The 15416-nt window shown below is 40.8% G+C and overlaps 1 protein-coding gene across 7 annotated transcripts in view; it reads left to right on the forward strand.

Moving 5' to 3' along the window:
* The first annotated feature begins 1149 nt into the window (after positions 1–1149).
* Positions 1150–15416, forward strand: part of mark1 (MAP/microtubule affinity-regulating kinase 1) — a 32723-nt gene continuing 18456 nt past the window's right edge. For 3 of the 7 annotated variants that reach the window (XM_077494914.1, XM_077494915.1, XM_077494918.1), the window contains exons 1-3: positions 1152–1789; positions 7230–7430; positions 10855–10908. In XM_077494914.1, coding sequence (XP_077351040.1) covers positions 1739–1789; positions 7230–7430; positions 10855–10908 — 306 coding nt within the window. In that variant the 5' untranslated portion in view covers positions 1152–1738. Of the gene's footprint in view, positions 1790–6699; positions 6937–7229; positions 7431–10854; positions 10909–15416 lie in introns of those variants that run through there. The other 4 variants (XM_077494913.1, XM_077494916.1, XM_077494917.1 and 1 more) reach the window with 3 other exon arrangements.

The following is a 15416-nucleotide window of genomic DNA, read 5'->3' on the forward strand; positions in this document are numbered from 1 at the left end:
GACTGTAAACAACGTTTGAAGCACATCTTGGTGTTGTACTACAGCGGTAGAAAGAATATTAAATTGATTTAGTCCAAGTACTCTTATTTTTTTCACTACAATTAAATTCTAAAGTGTAGAAAAGTACTTGGGTAAAATTTACTAAGACTACATGTGACTTACTTTTTCTTACAGCGAGATGGAAGGTGGAGTGAGCCACTGTGTACTTAAAAAAAATAAGAATAATTGAAAACAGAAACAGAAAAATATTAGGTGAGATGGACAGGGGACAACCTGGACTGGTCGCCAACCAATCGCAAGGCACATTAAGACAAACAAGAATTAATAATCATGCATATTGATAATTGAGACTATTTTAAGGTGCGTTGTTTTCCTAATAAAGTACAAATTGAGGATCTGATTGTGTCATGTCATGTAAATAAATTATAAACATTATTAATAGTATTAAATAAGATATAGCATATAGTAATATAGATACAGTATCATAAATATTTTTTTTTATATCAAATAGTATTAAAAAGTCAAATACATAGTAAATTAATTAAAATAATAAATTAAATTGTAAGAAAAATAAATAAATACAAATAGTAAATACTTGGTAGTATAAACAGTATTCAAAATATTAATGCCATTATACTTATACTTGTAACTAAAGTATGGGACTTTTAATTAATTTAAGTTGGCACGCATAATACCCCAACAACAAATAAAGTATGTATTACACGCTTCATGTGCACCTGCTCACATTTGTTGGTATGGCCTGACACCTAGTGGCCGTAGCACTCATGTACACCTCATATGCTATTACTGTAGTAATCCATCCGTCCTTTTACGTTGAAGGAGTGACTGCACGTTAAAAAAAATTTAACGAGTCAATGGGTAAAGATTTGTTTTCGTCCTAGTGTGGCTGTACATCACAAAATATTATCATCTTGAAAATTGTTCTTTGTCCTAGAGTGAGCAGCAGTTGAGCAGCACAATCGCAATGACTAATGAGATACAATACTGGCGTTCTCCGACAGATGTCAGTGTCGACCAAATCGTAGCATTTTTGACAGGCCAGGCCTCACCCTGCCTGCTGCTAGGGAGCTAAACCTTGTTTACCACACAATTAGCATCTCAAGCCAATAGGAGAACAGTACATTAATCCAAAACGTCGTGCTACACCCTTCATTCATTCATTCACTCCACAAGGCGACATTTTTTTTTTTATTTGGACCGGTTTGTCAAGGGCCGAACACACCCTAGTCACCTTGTACACGGGATTTAAATCAATGTAGCCTCACTAACCGTTTGCTGGTGACTCCAATGAGGAGGGGACAAAGGGAGAGAGGGCGAGAGAGTATCACATGCAGTGAGAGAGAAATAGCGTGAGAGAGACCTCCATCCTTTCTGGTGGGAGGTTTTGAGATGCGCATCTTCCTTCCTGCCCTCCCTCCCTCGCTCGCTCTCCCTCCATCTCCTCCTCCTCCTCTCAGTGCTCGTCTAGTCTGAACCGGCCTAGCCTCCTCACGCCGAACCCCGGAACCGAACGGAAACCATCTAGGCGCGAGCCGGCCGGGGCCCCACTTGGCCGGACAATGCTGAGCTAAGCTAGCCGCCGTTTGCGCACTTCCTGCCGGCTTGGCTTTTGTGCCGAGGAAGGGGGGGTGATGTAGAGAGAAGGTGGGACCCGAAGCCGCGTCTGCTCTGTGCCCGTCCGCCGAGCGGCCTCATTGCCAGGCTCCCCTCACACAAGATGTCGACCAGGACGCCATTGCCCACGGTGAACGAGCGTGACACCGAGAATGTAAGTCGTGTCGTCCACCTTTTTTTTTTTTATTTTTGAGTTTGTTTAGTGTGGCGTTCTTTCAATGCGGGTGGGGGAGAAATGGCAGCGGTTAGCTTGTACGAGGAGGGCTATAACCGCACACGGCCAATGAGGAATCACCCCAGCGCCTCTTTTCCTTTCCTCTGCCGGGAATAAAACCCACCCGGGACCAGAATAACCTGCTACGGATGGTGCACTTGGCGTGGATGACGGTACCACTTGAAGGCTGGGGGGGAAAGCTAGCCCAGACAACGCATTGCGTCAACCTCCGTGGTCGAATATATAACAACGTGAGACTAACGAACCGGACTGGGGGTTTCTCGTCAATATTTAGGGTGGGGGATGTCATGTTGCCCTACTTTTTCGCTCGGAAGCATCGCAATGTAACATCCATCACCTCGTGGGCCCCGAGCTGCACGCTCTGTGCTGGAGAAGGGGGGTTGGGGTATGGTGGGGGTCTTATTCATAAGCTTCCCCCCTCCCTGACACGATACCGACCAGCATATGCTGCCCATTTTTAATAGATACATATTTTAAATAATACTGATTTAAAAATAGTAGGAGGGATGTTGAACATATTCCGCTGCATGGTGACAGAACAATAACCACACAAAACCTTGCATTTTTTTGTGTTCAGGGCTCCACTTGTACCTTGAAAATGCTGAAATTGTAATCTTTTGGGGGTGCCTACAATATGTAAATGCTAGTATTGCAGCGTTGAGTGCTTGGGATGAAGGAGCTTGCCTTGACTTTACATGGTCATGATTTTAAATGTTTTAATTAGAATACATTGTTGTTGGTGGTGGTGCTGGAATTTGTTAAATGCTTTATTTTGAATGTTTCAAGTGCCAAGGATGCTCTAAATGCTTGATTTCTCATCATACAGTACCACAAGTGAAAAGGCTTAGAATTTTGGATAATAGCGGCATGGAAAGACATGTAATAAAGATAACTATTACAAAAGAATGTTATAGATTTTGATGATCAATTTTCTTATAGTTTAGAGCACATGATGACGGTACCATGACCACACAAAATCTCTCCTTTTTGTGGTCAAAGGTTCAACTGGTTCTTGAGATGCTTTACTAGCTTGAGATGCATGAGATGGCTGATTTATGAAGTTTTATCATTTTTGAACGCTCAGAAATGCTTCAAATTTCCATGGTGAGAGCACATTTACACACAAAACCCCTCCTCCTTGTGTTCAGGGGTTCCATTGATGCTTGAATTTTGACGTTTGGATGCTTCACATAGTTGGAAATGCTTGAGTTGTTGAACACATTATTGTTTTGAGGTGCTTGAAAATGCTTACATTCTCTGTTTTGATTGCTTTGGATGCTGTGTTGGAATGATGACAGCACAATAACCAAACAATGCATCATCCCTTTTACATTTAGAGGTCCAATTGGTGCTTGTATTTTAAGAGTTTGTTCTTTTGGGTGCTTGAAATTCTTGGATTTTTATGTTTTGAGTGCTTAGGATGCTTTACAGTTTTTGAATTTCAATATTATGTGTCAAGGTCTGATAAGCGCTTTAAAATTGCTCAGTAGTGTAGTGCTTTCATCTCTCACAAATTCACAATAACTATCAGATTTGATAGCTAATATTTAGCAAGTAGAAATGTAGGGTAAAATATGTCGAAATTAACGTGTACTGTACTGTTTCATTTCTGTTCTATTCCTCCTGTGATTCAGAAGCACACACAATGCTTTGTTTATGGCTCAATGACACAGTGAAATTACAGTATGCATTACATTTCTGTAAACATGTAAGTGAGCTCAGCGTTAGGTTGCTGAAAGTGAAAAGGCTGGAGTTTGATTTAAAAGCATGGGCAAAGTGCTTAAACGCGACCTTTTGTAGAAGTGTGTTTTAAAGGTCACGCTAGCCATTTTCTGTGTTTAACACTTTCAGTTGCAACTCAGACTCGACTTGAACCGAATGCTCTAGCTTTACATAGGTTCAGATGTTGTACAGTAGCTGCTGTTGATTTAAACAAAAGTCAGTACCCTCCTGTTTGAATGCCAGGCATTTGTGTTTCTACAATTGGTGAAATAAATACTATACACTCCTCACTGAATGCACATACTGTAACTCGCTAGCTAGCATAGCTACCATGCGTTTGTTTATGCTCTGATGTCACGTCATAAAGTGGAGAAGAGCAGTCAAGTGGATAACTTTTACTCTTCACTATTGATAATGTACCAGTGGCGCACCTTCAATGGAAAACAGTGATGTACTACCGAAACGTTAAAAAAATAATGAATTCTATAGCTGTTAATTGGAATAATTGTGATACCGTAAAACCGCAGTACTGTATTTTTGCTCCCGTTTATCATAGTCAGAATCTGATACCAACCCAATCCATGCCTATCTGTGACAAAGTATGGTAGTTGCAGCATCATGCTTTAGAGCTATTTTTATTCAGCTGGAACTTGGGCCTTGGTCAAGGTCGAGTGAATTATGAACATTTACGAATACCAGACAGTGTTGGTACAAAAGCTTCAGGCTTCTGCTCGAAAGCAAACCATGACAGGAAAAGCTGGCTACAACTGAAGTTTATTGCTGATTCCATTTTAACAGGAGTTTGAATGGGATTGGTTAATTCTAAGCACAGCCACAACCCCAGTTATGAGGGTGTGCGACCTTGTGCAACCATTTTTTTTTTTTTTTTTATCTCACTTGTTTTTACTTTCCCTCTCAAAGATTATCAATTTTCAATTGAGTTGCACAGGATACAGGTTATATGAATGTTGCAAAAAGTCTTGGTCTTATTTTTTCTTTAAAAAAAAAATCATTTTGACAGGGGTTTGTTTAATTGGCTATATAGAAAATCAATAAATAAAAGCAGCCACCCAGGCTCGAAGGATTTGGACTCCAGCTTGCAGCCCCAGGCTCACGAGCAACTGAACTTCATTGCATAACATCAAGTTATTAGTCAAGGGAGACAGCAGGCTTTTAGTGGACAGTCTCGTGCGTGCGTATGGGTGCGCGGTTCAGACTTCCGTGAAGATGTTACATCGATGATATGGAAAGACGGTTGAGCATTATTCAATGTCCTTTCTATCTGGCTTACAGTCCATGGATTTCTACACCCTTTGTCGTCTCTACTACTAAGCCAATTCAGCTCACTAGTAGAATGACTGGTCCCTGGTACCATTTTTTTTTCAACAAATGTTTGAATATCCTTGATATTGAATAAAAGCTCAATGGGCTTTTGATAAAGCTAGTTTAAGTTCCATACACGGGTGCTAGTGCACTCTTTGTCCTCACGAGTCACACAACTTTGGTATACTTGTTGGATGTTACATGTGAACCTAAACTAGCTAAACTACACTACTTGACACTTTGTCTTACTAATATGCCAAACTTGTCCCACTCGGGAGGACAAAGAGTGCACTAGTAGTATGGAACTTGAGCTGATTATTGAGAATTTTGAATACATCTTTGAGTATTTATTTAAAAAACAAAAAACAAAACATTACTAGTAAGACATGGTTGTTCTAATGGTGTGCTTATTTAGTCTAGTCTGACTGTAATGGCAGAGTGTACTCGTGTCAAAGAGATTGCTAGTGTAATTTCAAATAATTGCTCAAACAGTTTTGCTTTAGTTGTTATGGCAATTAGTGGGGAAAATTTACTCGTAAGACACAGCCATCCTAATTGTGTGCAAGACTCATTCTGCTAGTGTGCTGAATAGTTTTACTAGTGATGACAGAGAGCATACAAGTACAAGGGCCTGTTGCTGGATGTTGTATGAACGCTCAAATGGTTTTCACTAAAGCCTATTCATATGTGGAAAAAATACTAACTTGTAATTGGCTGATTTAATTGGACAATATTAGCTATTTTAAGATCAGCAAAAATTGGCAGATTTCTGACAATTTATTTATTTATTTAAACTAGGGGTGGGAGAAAAAAAATCGATATCGCAATATATTGTTGTGCTCTCTGTTGCAATAAATTATCAATACACTGACGATAGATATCAATATAATGTGTCCAGTTGTGCAGTGTTATAAATGTTTATGCACTTTATTTTGTCTCACTTTACAATGTTTACAGTTAAAAGGCTCAGAGGCAGTGAGGCACTATGCACTGAATAAATGCATAATTAGACATTTTCCTTTTTATGGGCATTTGTTGGCTTTTTCAGTGACATATTGTAATATATTGCTATTTTTTTGACAATATATCAAAAATCATAGATATCTCGTATCATGATATTATCGATATCGTGAGGCAAATATCGTCACAGTATCGAATCGTGGTTTACCCGTACCGTCCCACCCCTAATTTAAACATTAGTACATTCCAACAAAAGACAAAGATAATGAGATTCAATTTTTGCACATTTTCTGTCTGTTCTACAGTTAACTTAATTACTACTGGAAGACTATTGGTGCATCCTCGTCATTCTACTCTGACTAGTGAGGACAAAGAGCATACTAGTACATGGAGCATAAGCTGGATATCAATGTGTTTTTCCATATGAATTGCCTCTGTCGTTAGTGTGGCTGGGAGTCCATGGGAAGCAAAGTTTTTCTATTCAGTGTGACGCACCAGCCCGTCAAGAAGAACCTGTCCTGGTTACCCGTTTTGGTTCATACAGAGCGATTTGGGACCAGGCCAAATGTTCAGTCACACTTTTGTTTTGTTTTTTTAACTAGTTCATCACGCCAACAATTACTCTCAAGGTGATGCAGAAATTCTAAAGTAGAATCTTCCAGAAAATTGCTTTTGTCAAATGTACCCTAGTGACTCATGGGATGCCAGCATGCACGCTCAGGCTGAGGTGATGCGCAGTTGCGCACCCTGCAGGGTGTAGCGTTTCCCTGCGTGAAACGGGAGCCAGGCGGCCTGGGTTTCTGTACCGGGGAATTATCCTCTGGCCGGGTGTGGCCTTCAGGAGGAGAAGAGGATCATGGGAGCTTTGACCCCGACTGACGCGGGCAGTTGCTGTTGCCAGAGTTGTGTTCACTGCGAGCCACCGCTAATTCACCTTCGCTTGCCAGGACAGTGCTACTCGTATCGCCGTATTGTTAGAAGGCCTCTCGGCGGTCTGCTGGAATTTTTGAGTGTTCTCTCAGAAGCTTGAAAATGAATGGTTGTCATCTGGTGCTGATAAGGTCAGTGTGTCACTGAGGAGTACGAGGTCACATGGCTCTCTCAATAGATTAGCATGCAGGCTGCTACTTTGTGTTGTCGCTTGTAAACAGCAGTACAAACACAACCTTTGCATGTCTCACAAGTAGAATCACAGCAGTATCAATAAGGAGAGATGATCATCATAAGTGAAGATTTAAAGTATAAGTTTTGAAATATATTTCAGTAGATGAAAAGCATAGTTTTACCTAGGAATGGTCGAGTACCGAAATCATGCATTGCTAATGCCTGCGCTAACCACGTGGTTCCTTTACAGCACTCATCTGTGGACGGCTTCGTGGAGCCCCCAGTTCCTCCTACAAAGTCGGCGAGTCGTCACAGCCTGCCGCGATGTCGCAATTCCTTCACCTCCACGGAGGAGCAGCCGCACATCGGGAATTACCGCCTCCTCAAGACCATCGGGAAGGGCAATTTCGCCAAAGTCAAGTTGGCGCGACATGTCCTGACTGGACGAGAGGTAAGAGAAGTCACCTCCACATGTCATTTCACTAGTTTGGCATTTTCTCCCAAAAGACTATGACACTTGAGAAACTGCTTGTGGACTCTTGTTAATTGACTTACAGCATGGAATCCTACTTGTACCTTTTTTTTAACAATCGCAGGCCTTGACTGCGACAATAATGGTCGCATATGTGACCTGTTTTTCAGCGTGAGCGAGTAAAAAAATATTTTAGATGTGTTTGTGTAAGTGCACAATAGCAGCAGCAGGCCTTAAGACTGTGAACAAAATGGTCGCATATACGACCTGTTTTTCAGTGTGTGCGAGTAAGAATTTCATCTGTTCGCATTGCTGTCAGAAGCCCCTTTTCATTACTTTTCCCCTGACTCGCTGTCTTGTATTCAAGGTACCAATACGGATCATAATGTCAAGATGACCAACAAGTTTGCTGACTTCCAGCGTAGAATCAGAAGCGTAAACAGAGATGGAACGTTATGTGAAAACATGAGAAGCTGATGTACTATTTAAGGCTCTAAATTGGTAGAAGTCCAGAATGAGCCATTCTAGTTAAAGCTTAAGTAGACAATAACCTGCAATGTGCTACACAACTCTCTTAGCTGCTTGCATCCCTTGTTAATCCTATGAGTTTCATCCAGCACGTGGCCACATTAGGAGTATTGACGCCACCAATGTATTCCTCCCCCCGTTTGGAGCGCTAACGTTGTCCTTGTCGCCGGCCAATGTTACACAGGCGTATTGAATACGGGGTCCGGGTCACGAGGAGAAGGTCAGTCGCTTGCTTGCTTTGTGTGCCCGAGTGGCTTTGCTGGCTCATCAGAATGCAAAGAAGCGGGTCAGGGTGCGGGAAGGAACATTTGGAAAGAAGACAGACCAATAAAAGCGATGCGATCTGCATGCGAGGGGGGAGACAAAACAACCAAAATTGTGCTGTGAGAAGCCATGGGCGGGATAAAGACTGACTGATCACCTGTCAGTCACACTCAGTTTATCCAAGGTTTCAGTTAAATGATTTTGGAAGCAGTAGTCGTCAGATTACTCCACACTTTTGCTGTGATGCCCATCTTAAATATACAATGATACCTTTACCTTGACCGAAGTTATAAACCATTGCTGTAAGTGTGTGTAAAAACGTCGCATATGGGTAAGGAAAGCTGTAGTCACAGATGCAGTTTCAGCCGTTATTTCAAATCAAACCACCCAATCAAGCTTTGTGGCGAGGCACGTGTGTTTGCTGCGTTATTCAGGTTTTCTCCTGAATTTGTTGTCACGGGTTCGCATGTTGATGGCAAACAGGAATTTGACTCAAGAGCCTCTCGGCGTACTCACACGCTCAACAGAGAACAAGTGCCGGGAAAACCTAAATATAGACACGCTGTGAAAAAGCAAACATAAGTGCAGAGCTCCTACAGTATGTGACGAGTATGAGAATAATTGGATAAGAACAAAGACAAGCACACTAAAGTCATTTAAAGTTTTATCAATGGAAATCCAGAATTTGTACTTGTACATTTGCTACTACTTCTACTGTATAATTCTTGTTTTGCTGAAATTAGACCACTCTACCATGACGACTGGAAGTGGAACTTGGTGATTGAACACCATTTTAATATTCAATCGTAATGATCAATCAACCTAACATCTACCAATTGTTGGTTTGTAGAAATCCCTGTTATAGTGAAGCAACTAAGGTAGAATGCAATCTGTTTTGATTTATTTAAATTTCAGAACATTTTGCCCCATGGGAAATCATGGAAATTAAATTAACTGTGGCCAAAATTCTCGCCAGGCAACCCACGGGTAGTGGTGGCCCCATAATATTCCGTCCACAGCCCACTGACTTTAGTTTATCTTTTTTCCTTTGAATGCATAATTTAATGCTTTCAGGGCATGCATGTGGTGACTCGTCGTAAACACGTGCTGAATAATTCAGAGTTAGAGAACAAAAACATGGAAATACTGGCTCAGCGTGTATTGTAAGAGTTGTAGTAATCACCTGTGACTCAGGCAGAGAGAGTAGTAACCGTCACCGTGTCAGCTTTGCTGTTATCAGGTGTTGCTTCCATGTTGGGATGGAATTAAGTGTCCAGGCCAACGGCCAGTCGGTCTTAAAGAAACACAGCTCCACATGAATAACCCGCACTCTTCTCACCATGACTCAGCGCTTTGCTCTTTTGTTTCCTAGAACAGCAATGTTGATGTTTTTTTGTAACTTGCACTGTTATATAACTGTAATATTAAACACTGAACCCCCTCTTTATAATGAGGGATAAGTTCCAGACCCGCCAGCGATAAGTGAATATCTATGATCTATAGACCATTTAAAAAGGAACACATTTAAACTACACACTTTTTAAAATACTAGTTAGCTCCTGTCATTGGAGACTATTGTTTAACTTAACGTTAAGGAAAACTTTCAAAAAAATTCCAAGTAGCCGGTCGATCCCTTTGAGCCAACTGTTTAGAGTGCACCTTTTGAACTACACTATTTTTTTTTATTAATAGTATAATTTCCAAATTTATACTAATGAAAGTGTGATTTAAAAAAAAGAAAAGCAACAAAAAAGGGCAGCTCACTGATGAGAGATTTTTCAAACAGGACCAAACCACATTGGTGACCACTGTCGTGAATCGTACTGTAATTTATAAAATCTTAAAGCAACTGCTACTTTAACGAACGGTGCATCAACACATGCAAACAAAGCATACAGCAATTCTGGATTTATAGCTTTGCGTGTGTGCAGGACACATTTTGATGAAAACCGTTTGCATTTTGGTGTTTTTTATTTTATTTATTTTTTAATTTTTTACTTGAAATCTTTTATAAATGGACTTCCCCTAATAGGTAGAGAAAAGTTGCGCAGTAATACCCGGAGGTGCAGAATATGTCCAGTGGGATACATTATGATTGTGACTATGCATTTCTTGGTATTGATTGAAGTTGTAGTATATTGTAAACGGCGGTGAGTAGGAAGGCTGCTGAACGCTCACAAAGTGCAGCGAAGCCGATCCATTTCTCCCTTTTGCACTTTGGGCCGATCATTGAGCTGCCATGTCTCACACTGCTGACCCATGCAACCCTCAGAGCTAAGACTGACCTGCAGAGTCATGTACAATTTTTTTCACCGCTGCCTTTTATGCTAATCTTTCTGTGTTTCATTCTTCATTTGCATACAGTGCACCGCCGGAAAACAATCACTCTGGGAAATAAATATTTCTGTTTTATGCCAGTCAAAAGCTTTTTCAAGGCGTGATTCAGCCGCGGCATGTTGTGGCAAAGCTGCCACATGTGGGGAAATAATGAGGATGGTTCGCAACAAACAAAATGAAACTCCACGAGAGTGGGAATTAGGTTTGGCACTTGCTGAGTTTCTATCTCACTCTCTCCTTTCTCCCTCCCCCGCCCCGCATTTTGTCTCCCAAGGTGGCAGTCAAGATTATAGATAAAACCCAGCTAAATCCCACCAGTCTACAGAAGGTGAGTCCTGCTTGCCATCTATATGATACAATAATCAATTGATTCATTTTTAATATCATTTTTAATTTATTTTTACATTTTTTTCGTCTTTCTTTTGATATGATAAGGTCTGGTGGAATGTTCTGAATTCCTTTTTTGATGTTAGTGTCATTGAACAACCACTAAAATCACATTAGTCTTTCTCTGAACTAGTTAAGACTCCATTTTTTTTTCTCCATAGTCCATTGCCTCAAGCCAACAATCAGTTAACAAGTGACCGATATCCTCCCGAGTGTGCGCTAGCTTAATGCTAACACACAATAACAAATGCCATATATAGGCTAACTGTTGCGGTTTTAGGATGTTTCAGGCTATATAAATATTTTTTTTTAACAGTTAATTATTCAATCGATTCTAGCTAGCTCAAACCCCTATAGCCATTGCACACACCCAGATGCTTGAAGACAGTCATTTCTCGAAAAGGTGCAATAATGTCAATAGTGATGTTTTCTCCTAAATGTCTCCTAATATACCTGAGATCCGACTCACACCCATTTTCCAATCGTGTTAGAATTGATTTTTATTCTGCGCTTTTTTGGAAAAATCACTTCATAGTCCAACAAATAAAAAATCCATGTTTTTCCTAAATGGTAAATCTAATGCACTTACAGTATAAACCCCTTTATCTTCATCATATGTTTCAAAAGCCATATATTTACTTATCTCATTCAAACGTATCAGCGTGTAGCCCACACCAACGTGAAGGTTTTCCTTTTTAGTTTAAATTTTGCTTACTTTAATTCCAAGGATCCCACAGCATGCCCTAGTCAACGGCAGAACCCAGGATGTTTTTTTTGTTTTGTTTTTTTTCCCCTCTTTTGATTCCAGTTTAAACCCAGCCTCGTTGTAGCGTCTTCTTATCTAGTGCTAAGCTAGTTTTGTCTCTCACGTCTGACGTTTGTTGTTGGGACCGCATGAGAACATACGTACGTACGTACGTAGCTTTCACGTATGCGCACGACCCACATAGACACGTCAATATGCTATGACAGTTCTGACGCGAATGTGAAAATTCTGATTTGTTGTTCGTTTTCAATGGCCAATTCACAACTCGTGTCAAGTCACCACCGACTCGTTTACAGGTAGCCGTACTAAATAGTAAAAAGTAGTTGACGACACCAAATTCTAACCACATCTCAGGTAAGATCACATGACGCTGAAGTCATACAAAGAGGAAAAGATAAAACTAATAATTTTGGTTTTCCTGTTTTGTTTAAATGCAGTCAGGGATTTGTTGTAATGGCTTATAACCTCAGGGTGTGTTTGATATCTGCACCTCCACTTCCCTTCCTCTTAAACCACACCCATTACTCTTGACTCAGTTTGTTTTGTGGTTTGGCTGCGGCTAAAAATACAACCGCCTGCCTTCTTTGTGTCACTTACCTTTTGTCTACAGTCATGACCAATTACAACAAAAGGGACTGTTTCCTGATTACTGCGTCTAAATCTGGCCCATTCTCATGATTTTACACACTCGCACCCCCCCCCCCCCCACACACACACACACATTGATTTAAAACTCAGTCCTTATAGTCAAGCAGAACACTGCTACTAATGCAGCTGCTAATGTGTGTGTGTGTGTGGGGGGGGGGTGTGTGTGTGTGTGTGTGTGTGTGTGTGAGCCACCTGCTTTGAGTTTTGCATCTAAAAATACTGCAGCTTGACTGGCAGAGGCACTTTATTCCTCTGCACATCACATTATCACAGCTCACCTCTCTTGATTCTGGCGTGTAGTAGATGACGAACAAATTGCCATGCGGATATTGTAGGCGCACATTAAAGGGCCATTACAACAATCACACCCTGTAAAAACGGCAGTTAATAACTTGATGCATCTCTTGGCTCGGCTGCAATGGCGCACATGATTAGAATATCTCATCGATATTACAGTAGTTTTAAGGGAAATCATCCACCCCCCCACCCTCCCTACCAGGCTCCCACAAAAGTAGTAAAACGTGATTTACTTTTTTAAGCTGTTGTCATACAGTGATTCCCTGTTTATCTTGGGAGTACGTTCCAAAGTCAGCCGCGATTGGTGAAAATATAGAAAATAGGGATGCAGCTATTTGAGGATTTTAGTAATTGAGTATTTTTCTGAACTGTCAGGGTCAACTCAACTCAACTCAACAATTTTATGGCTGTTTGTTGTAGTGTTTCGCAAATCACCTAAAATGCAAGAAAATAGCACGGTCATGCATTGTCACCACATTTTGCATTGGCTTGCAGGAATCTAATGATGTAAAAGGGCCTTTTAGCTGCAAGAAGAATCAATTCTATTAAGAGTTGAATCGTTGGCAAACTGCTGAAAGTAATAAACACATGACGTGATGATGCAGAAGAGCTCCAACGTGAAACAGGAGTATCGCTGTAATTCTTGGTGGAGCTAACGCTTTCAAATTTACAAATACAAACAACGTCACATGTTTTTCCGCTGTTGTGCAATAGTCGTCTGGATTGTGCCCCCCCACCAGTGCTGCTCTCCGTCCACAAGCACATCTGTAATTGACTTTGATCATATTGGGATCTGACTGCAATTGTTCAGCTAATCAGCACAAAAGAGACACTCATCTCATCCGACCGTGATTCATTTCAGTGTGCGCCCTCTTTTGTTTAACAGCCTATTATGTGGTTTGTAATCTGTGCACACACATCGCCGTAATGAACATCTACGCCGCCGCTAAGTACGAGCGGCTGGGACGAGCCTCAATTTGAGTTCGGTCCAGGTTACAAGACGACGGGTCAGGTTGTCCACTGCCAGGTGACGACGCGTAGCAGCAAGCGTCATCATGTGAGAGTTGTGATCAATCAGCTCTCTGCTATGAATTATTCAATGTCTGCTTTGGTTGCTCTCAGGTAGAGGTCCTTTGGAGTTTTATGGAGGATAAATGATTGCTTTGTTATTTTGTATGCATGCTTTTATCACTTGCTTGTTGAATTGGAAAAATGTGTACTTTTCATATTTGTATGACTTTTTTTGTGGATTGAAGTTCATTTCAGAAAGCTGATCCGATTCCATTTTAATCTGCCCAATAAGACATAATGACAACAGCACTTATGTCTGTGTCCTCCACTTAGGTTGAATGAAAGGCATACGTCATAAAACTTTATTCAAGGGGTCTTCGGTTTACAACAGAGTTCTGTTCCTATGACCGGAATCACTAACCTGTGTTATTATTTGAATAAAAACATAAAACTCCCAAATGAAAAAAACAGTAAGTATGGCGGTTATTTGCCTCTTGACGGTGCACAGGCCAATATCAAATTCTGATAATCATGAGCCAAAATATTGTGGTATCACGGTATTGCAATTACAGCTCTAGTAATGTATTATTTTAAAACATGGGTGCAAATAACTTTATTCAATTGAACGCACTCCAGAGGAAAATATCTTTACCGCAGCCTTTTTATTTGACCATTTATAGCTGAAACTTCTAATTCGTAGTAGATTAACACATTAGCTGTTCACAATGGGTACCCCTGCAAGACTCTAGCCAATTCTTTTCAGACTGGATTCGGGTTCGAATTTCCCGCCCTGTGTCTGCAGATGTGACATCATGTGCGCATTGTGCACGTGAAGAAGGGGGTGTGTTGTTTCATTTTTCAGCCACAGGTGGCAGTAACAATTTGAAATTCAATTTTCTGCATTCAGCAGCGTTAAAAAGAAAATAGTCCATTGGAGCTTTTCAAATAAAAAATGTGTTTCAAAAGTTAAAGCGAAACAAAGCAATTGCTAACCTTTGACTTATGGATCACATTTTACAAAAAAGGGCCTAATTTGTGCAGTACAGTTCTAAACCGCACTCTTAATAAAATAAATATTGTTAAATTATTATCTCCAATTGGGCCAATCAAAACCGCTATGACACATTTAATAGATCATGCAGTTGTACCTAATTTTGTGGCACTCCTTGTTGCACATTTCTGTCTTCTACTTCACCTCCCATGGTTGACTGTAACTGTATACAGAAGGCCCATCTGCAATGCAGACGTGTGTGTCTTATAATGCAGCAGTCGTCTCTGGGGCTGAATCGATGACCTCATTGACTCAGCGTGTCCTATGCCATCCTTGGGAGCAGCGCTACTCGGGCTGCATTAACTGGGAACGCCCACAGTCAACTTTTTTTTTTTCTTTTTCTTTTTTTTCGCACTCTCTCTTGGCCGACTGATATGTGAGGCGGGTACTAAAACATCAGCATTGTTTCTGGGCCATCAAGTGTTGCTGGGTTTCACGTGCCAACCGGGTGACTTTAATTAGAGTCCACAGGGCTTTTAGTGGGTTGAGACGTCTAGTCATTCTTTGACGACGTTCCTTGAGGGTGTCTGAACTGCTTCTAGATGTGCACACGAGGACATTTTTAGTAATGAATGAATGTTAAGTGAAAAAGAAGACATGGAGCAACTTAAGATGGGTTTTAACCTTGAAGATTAGATACATTGTTACTGGCAGTGTCCTCTTTTAACGTGCAATG

This window comes from Festucalex cinctus, chromosome 14 (genome assembly GCF_051991245.1).
Source record: "Festucalex cinctus isolate MCC-2025b chromosome 14, RoL_Fcin_1.0, whole genome shotgun sequence".
NCBI classification, from domain to species: Eukaryota; Metazoa; Chordata; class Actinopteri; order Syngnathiformes; family Syngnathidae; genus Festucalex; species Festucalex cinctus.